General features: G+C 41.4%; 1 protein-coding gene across 1 annotated transcript; it reads left to right on the top strand.

Annotated features, from left to right (window-relative positions):
* Window positions 1–282: 282 nt before the first annotated feature.
* On the top strand, window positions 283–2,391 carry LOC118407217. Its single transcript, XM_035807649.1, has one exon. The coding sequence runs from the start codon at window positions 340–342 to the stop codon at window positions 2,389–2,391; it is 2,052 nt and encodes a 683-aa protein (XP_035663542.1). The 5' UTR covers window positions 283–339.
* The last annotated feature ends 5,210 nt before the right edge of the window (window positions 2,392–7,601 follow it).

The raw sequence follows: 7,601 nt of genomic DNA, 5'->3' as shown, positions 1-7,601 counted from the left end.
TTACAGCATCTTATCACTTTTCTGTGCCCCTGGCTTGACAAGCTAGGAATAAATCCTAACTATCTAGGCGGGCTGTCCTCCCTCTACATGACATGGAAAGTCTTGGGACTGAACAGGGATAACTTTACAAAGTACTGTGTGTGTCCTGACCCGAAATGTTGCAAACTGTTTGATATCGACAAGTTAAGTGAAACTGTCAATGGGACAGAGAAACCAAGACGGTGTGATAATGTAAGAATGGTACGAAACCGAAGTGTTAGATGCAATACGTTGTTATCTAGGCAAGTCATAACTTCTGTTTCTGGTGTAAGGAAGTACTATCCTTTCAAGGTATACTGTATGAAGAGTGTGATAGAAACACTTGAGTCATTTGTAAAAAGGAAAGGATTTGAGGAGAAATGTGAGCTATGGAGGGATAGAGACATGTCAGATCAGGAATTACTAGGAGATGTGTTTGATGGACAGGTTTGGCGTGATTTCCAAGAATGGAATGGGAAAGACTTTCTGTCAGCGCCGAGGAATTACGGCTTGATGCTAAATCTAGACTGGTTCCAACCATTCAAGCGCAGGAACGACTATTCTGTTGGGGCGATATATATGACGGTTATGAATCTGCCACGGAAAGAAAGGTTTAAAGTTGAAAACGTCATATTGGTTGGGATAATGCCAGCGCTAAAAAGCGAACCAAAATGTCTGACACATTTCCTTCAACCTATTGTAACAGAACTACAGTTTCTGTGGCAGGGAGTTCATTTCACGTCGTATATGTCCCCCAAGTTTCCTCTGAAGTTTCGAGCTGCTCTCCTTTGCTGCGCTGCTGATATTCCGGCTGCTAGAAAACTGTGCGGTTTTCTAGGGCACGCAGCAAAAATTGGTTGTTCTAAATGTAAGAAGAAATTTGAGAAGGTTGGTAAGAAAACAAACTATTCTGGATTCGACAAAGCCAGTTGGCATTTGCGAAGCGACGCGCAGCACAGGAGAGAAGGATTACAAGTACAGAGCTGCTGTAATGTGACTAGGAGGAAAGAGCTTGAAAAGTCTTTCGGTACACGCTACACACCATTAATGGATCTTGAGTACTACCAAAGTGTTCGATTCTGTATCTTGGATCCTATGCACAACCTTTTTCTTGGAACGGCTAAGAGAATGTTCAAGCTTTGGATAGACCGTGAAATTCTGACTAAAACTAAGCTCAACAAATTAGAGAAACGCATAGGAACAATAAATCTTCCAAGCGGAATTGGGCGTCTTCCAACCAGAATTACCTCAAATTATGGGTCTTTCACTGCTGACGAGTGGAAGAATTGGACACTGTATTATAGTATGTATTGTTTGCACGACTTGTTGCCACAAGAACATTACCAATGTTGGCAAATGTTTGTCTTGACTTGTCAGCGTCTGTGCAAACCCGCGGTTAGTCGCGCCGACATAGACTGGGCAGATTCGGCTTTTGTAATGTTTGGGAAAAAGGTGGAAAGGCTGTTTGGCGAACTGTCCATCACACCCAATATGCATCTACATTGCCATTTGAAAGACTGTATTCTTGATTATGGCCCTATGCATGGTTTTTGGCTGTTCAGCTTTGAGAGGTACAATGGCCTGTTGGGTTCAGAGACCACAAACAACAGGGAAGTTGAACTCCAAATAATGAGGAAATTCCTCATTAGTGATTTTGCACATAATCTCCCTTTACCTAGCTACCTAAGTGACGTCTTTGGTCCAATATTTGAAAGATTTAGTCCAAAAGACAAAGTAGCTGATGTGCCAAGTGAAAAAGAAAGAATGTTGTTGAAAATGTGTGCCTCCCGCTATATCTCAAACTTTGATTGGTCAGCTGACGAACAGACAATCAAACTCCCGCCCGTGTTTACTAGAAATGCACTGTCGCCAGATGACAAAGAGTTCCTGCATAATACGTATAATGAAATGTACCCTAACAAGGAAATAAATGCTTCAAACCTGGCAACAGTTGTTAGAAAGTACGGAACTTGTCAAGTTGGGCAGGAACTGTTTGGCTCTAGGATAGCAGCTAGGTCAAGTAGAGCAGCGTATGTCATGGCTGCGTGGTTGGGTGAAAACGGAAACATTGATTCAAGCTCTGAACACAGGCCTGGTGTAATTCAGAACTTTTATGCACACTCTGTGGAAATCGGTGGGGAGGTGAAATGCCATGTGTTTGCAGTAGTTCGCTGGTATAGGACATCTCCCTGTAAGTCTGACATTGGAAACGGGAAGCCGTTTACTGTATGGGAGAAGTCAACCGAAGTTGGCGGCCCGGCTTCGTTCATACCCGTGCAGAGACTGTATCGAAAATCTGCATGGGCAGAGACTGTAATGGACGGGAAAAAAGTTGTCGTTGTCTGCCCAATTGCTAGAAAAACTTTGCTATAGAATGGCCGGGTGAATGACATCTACTGTTGTATATAGATTGTGTATATAGATCTTAAACTTGTGAATATGATGTATCTAGAATTGCCAACATTAGAAGTTGACTTGTTAGGCAGTAAGGACATGAGCACATTCCTTGATAAGCATTAGAAAATACACACTGCTGGGTTATTGACGATACTAGTATATAGGGATGTATAAACTATTGTACATACTGTATTTTACTGATACGCACATGTTCTTCTTCTATGTATAGATACTTGGGTCATACAAACATACAAGTGAGGCCGATCGAGGCTTTGTAATATACGAATCGCCATATTGGTATTTACTGAACGTGTTTATTACCTGATCCAACACGGAAAGAAAGCAACGCATTGTAATTATTGTGAATGTACCTTTTGACTGTTTGAATTTGTACTATTGAACGACACTATAAAGCTGTCAACATGGTTGGGTCTGACATATATTTTGTGTTGTTGCAATTTTAATAAAATCAAAAGCAAATCAACTGTGACATCGTCCTGTCTGATATTCGTGCGTTAAGAAAGTGCAGATTATTTCATGGTAGAACTTGAAACCCCACTGGTACCATATCTAACACCCCGGGGCCATTCCACAAGAACGGCGACCTTTATGATCAGAACAAAATTAGCGCTTGCCCTGCGCCACCTTGGTTTTTCTAATGACTACGCCTGCAAATTCTTTGGATAATTAAACTGCTGTTTTTGGAAACTTTCTATTCTAGACGTCTTACATAAGTTGCATCACACTTGTTCTTCCAAATTTCGTGACCGATCATACTAATACCTTTCAATGCCACGAATACACATTTTTTTTCACAAACAAGAAATGTTTCCGAAAAGCTTACATTTTATTCTTTCAACATTGCTAGAACGTCAGTCTCAATGTGTATATGTCTACTAGTAGGCAATTTAAACGTATTTTGCAATTTACTAGTACGTACAGTGTTATGTTTTCTCCTGAAACGTTTGGACCAGATTCAAAATGGCGGCTACCTTGTGAGCCTTGCGGTGTTGTTTGTTTTGTCAAATCAAGGTACTTGGTCAAATTCTGCCTTGTTTATCTCCAGATATAACTCGAAACATGAAATGTACAGTTTTCTTGTAATGTTGACATTTTTCAGAGTTAAGTGAAGGTGGCAATGAACAACACACCGCTTGACCAAAATCAAGTGCTTTGATAAAAGCTCAAACAAACTTTAAAAGGTTCTTGTTACAAATTCAGCGGAAGCGGCCATTTTGCATTCGCGGAGCGCCCCAGGCGTGATTTCCCGCGACATTCAAACTATGAAAGAGAAACAAACATTTATGGGTTTGAACCTTCTTGCTAGGGTCAAACTGGAAAATGTCAAATTGTAGAACCAATAGCAACAATTTTCTGTTGTTTCTAATTTTATATATTGTTGTAAAGTTTAGGAATGAATCGAAACAAAGTTGGCGTCCGACGGGAAATTGTCAACTCCTTGCACTCTGCAGCGCTTTTATCTAATAATTAAGAGTTTGCAGAAAGCATGAACGTTATGGGATCCTGTACCAACGACTTTCTGTTGTATCTACCATATAATTTGGCATTTAACTTCCTTTATAGTTAAAGAATTAATCCAAACAAAGACGGCGTGGGTTAACGTTGAGCCAATTATAGATTGTAAACAAAGAAAAATCCTGCTCGGAACTAGTTTGTTTTTATGAACTTGCTTGCTCTCTTTTCCAAATTCAACACGCTCAGTTCGGTCGCCAGCGGCTAGAACGCCAGTCACAATGTATATAGGCCGCATGCCTAGGCAATTTAAACTTATTCTACAAATTACGTAGAGTGTTACGTTTCCCCTAGAACGTCTAGACGCCTCAAACCAGATCCAAAATGGCGGCGATATTCCGCCTCCCGGCGGTAGTTTGTTTTGTCAAATCAAGGTACTTGGTCAAACTCTGCCTTGTTTATCTCCAGATATAACTCGAAACATGAAATGTACAGTTTTCTTGTAATGTTGACATTTTTCAGAGTTAAGTGAAGGTGGCAATGAACAACACACCGCTTGACCAAAGTCAGGTGCTTTGATAAAACTCAAACAAACTTTAAAAGGTTCTTGTTATAAATTCAGCGGTAGCGGCCATTTTGTATTCGCGGAGTGCTCCAAGCGCGATTATCCGCGACATTCAAACTACGAAAAAGAAACAAAAATGTATGCATTTTGGAGCTTCTTGCTAGGGTCAAACTGGAAAATGTCAAATCCACGCACTGTGCAGCGTCTTATGGTATCCAGTATCAACGTTTTTTGTTGCGTCTACGGTATTTGATAGTGTTTTCAAGTTTAGGAATGAATTCAAACAAAGATGGCGTGGGTTAGCCGGTGGACTTATAAACAAAAGAAAAGGCCCACTCGGAACTACATGTTGTTTGTTTTTATGGACTAGTGACGCTTACTCTCTTTAAACCCTGCTAATCACAATTTGTGAGCTATTATTATCTGCATTGGATTGGCCGATCTTTGGGTATTGTGCAGGTATTTACAAGGCTGAAAACGTGCCCTATTCTAGAGAATTAGTTACCACATCGTTAAACCAAGTACCAGTAGTTGTATTATGGTTTGTTTTGTTTTGCTTAGACTGGTAGGCCGGGACTCCTACGTGTCGCCTTTGAATTGGCTATATAATCGATGTCCTGTTACGTTTCAAAATTGCTTTGTATATATCAATAGATCAAACTACATTTTTGCTTGAACATACAGACAATGCATACTAGTAATAGGTGTCTCTATTTATGTGTAGTTTTTAAAAGTCGTTGTAAGAGCACAAAGTCCGCTCCTCCTATTGCCTGCTCAGGCGTGTCCGCAGAAGCTTTTGAATAAACTATGATGTGACCAGAAGTCAAGGAGTGTAGTTTTCAAAATTCATTGATTGAAGAGTACAATTGCCAGTAAGACTAATGAGAGTCTACCCCACACTTTAAGTAGCTTAAACGAAGCTTAAATAAATAGCTTTAAACTATATTTAAGGACGCTTAATGGTATCGTATATAAACGAATTAAAATGCAGAGTAAATTGATGGTTATTTTAGTCAGTATATATCTATAATGTGTTGGCAAAACTGCACAAATTACTGTTATATCTTTAATGCATAGTTAAGTGACCTTAAGGAACAAGTAAAGTTACTTATATCTTTAAGTGAACTTAACGATTTTCTTAAATGTGTCGTAAAGATTGACTTTTAGTTGTGGCATTTCCGACTTCGTAAATGTAGCTTAAAGATAACTTAATTATATTCAAATGTTTAAGCTTCATTTACGAATCACATTAAGTATGCTTAAATATCCGATTTGGTGCAGTGATACGTGAATTGATATTTAGAGTTTGCATGAATTTCTTCATTTATTCATTATCATGAATTTGTTGCTGGTTCTGTTTATGCATTTTCCTGTCATGACAACTGTAGACCTGGCAGGGCCATGCCAAGCGTCTCATCATGAGCAGCAACGCACCTTTGGCCGGGCTCACATACACACCGCATCATACCACTGCGGACACACGCCAAGACAATCAAACATACACAGACCGAAACAAATATCTCGTGTCCCACAGAGGTAAAAACGGACGGATTTGAATGAATGAATTCGTTTAGCAACAGTTCACATGTGGAGGTAAAAATGAAAATCGGGTGACCCCAGGCTGAGTTGTCATCTCTGTTCAATGCGGCGTCACTACGGCTCGCACAGTTAAGCCATGCACATCGGGCCACCCCTACTCTTCTCTGTATGCATGTGAGTCGGGTACACTCTAAATAGGTGTTGGTGGGACGATTGTGACCTTTTCGTCTTTCCGCCCACAGTTCCCGCAGTGCGTGAGGGGCACAGGACCGCGATTTTTAACGTGACAAATTCTCTAATGCCTGGAAAGGAAGTTAATTTGCTGTGGAAGGGAGTTCGCCTATTAGAATGGGTGAAAAATTAGTTTGCCGCGGTATCAGAGAACCTAAAGTCGAAAATCACGAACTCGTACATGACCCAAAAAAAAAAACCCACCAAAAAGCGGTCGCGTGCTTCGGCCAGGTAGTCCTTGTTTGGAGATGATCACATGAACAGGTTTGACTGTATTTCTAGTTAATATGATTCCTCTTCTCTGACTCTGCGGTTCCTCGCCTTCCTTCCCTTTTTATTCAGTAGAAAAATTACAAATTCACTACAGGAAAGGTTCGCATTCTTGACGTCAGACGGGGAAGTCGCATTTGGTTTCTATCTTGCATCAGATGTTGCAATGTTCGCTCTGGAAACAAAAATATACGCTGTGCAAAGTTCCTAACTTAGTGCTCGGCAATGTCATTCGACTTGATTTGTTCAAAATGCCATTTTCCTTGATAAGGCAAGGATAAAACCAAAAATTAACCTATGGGAGTTTGGTGTCTTTTATTTTTCATTCCCGAAAGCTGCCCATCTGACCCCGGTTTGGAAATATGGCATAGGCCTTACCTGCAACAAGTAGCAGCCAACAGGTGATTCCGGCGGCGGCGAAACCGCGCCTCGGCGCCCCGTGGCCGGACCCGGCCGGGCCCATGGTTACGCAGTCCCCGTAGATGTGGCCGAGACCGTCTTCCCTCACTCAGTCCGAAGTTAGGTCCGTCCAGAACAAGGAGTCTCTATATAACCTCCTTGGTACAGACAAACAAGTCTCCTTGTTTACCAAGTCCCTGTAGATGAAGAAGCCGAGACCGTCTTCTCTCACTGAGTCCGAAGTTATGTCCGTACAGAACAAGAAGTCTCTATATAACCTCCTCTGGTGCCTCGGTACAGAGCAACAGTTTCCTTGGTTACCAAGTCCCTGCAGACGAAGCCTAGGCCGTCTTCTCTCACTCAGTCTTAGGTCCGTACAGATCAAGGAGTCTCTATATTACTTCCTTGAAACAGAACAACAGTCTCCTTGGTTACCAAGTCCCTGCAGACGAAGCTTAGGCCGTCTTCTCTCACTCAGTCTTAGGCCCGTACAGAACAAGGAGTCTTTATATTACTTCCTTGAAACAGAACAACAGTCTCCTTGGTTACCAAGTCCCTGCAGATGAAGCCGAGACCGTCTTTTCTCACTGGGTCTTAGGTCCGCACAGAAAACCAGCCTTCTTGGTTCCGTGTTACCACACGCACATCTGTTGCCTCGGATCGAGCTCAACTGGGACAATAATTTTTTGGTTTTTCTACGAAGCCAATA

This window comes from Branchiostoma floridae, chromosome 19 (assembly GCF_000003815.2).
Source record: "Branchiostoma floridae strain S238N-H82 chromosome 19, Bfl_VNyyK, whole genome shotgun sequence".
Lineage (NCBI taxonomy): Eukaryota > Metazoa > Chordata > Leptocardii > Amphioxiformes > Branchiostomatidae > Branchiostoma > Branchiostoma floridae.
This window is presented reverse-complemented; position numbering and strand designations above follow the sequence as displayed.

Coding starts and splice junctions, on each gene's coding strand:
- LOC118407217 (XM_035807649.1), top strand. CDS start 340: ATGAAGAGTGTGATAGAAACACTTGAGTCATTTGTAAAAAGGAAAGGA.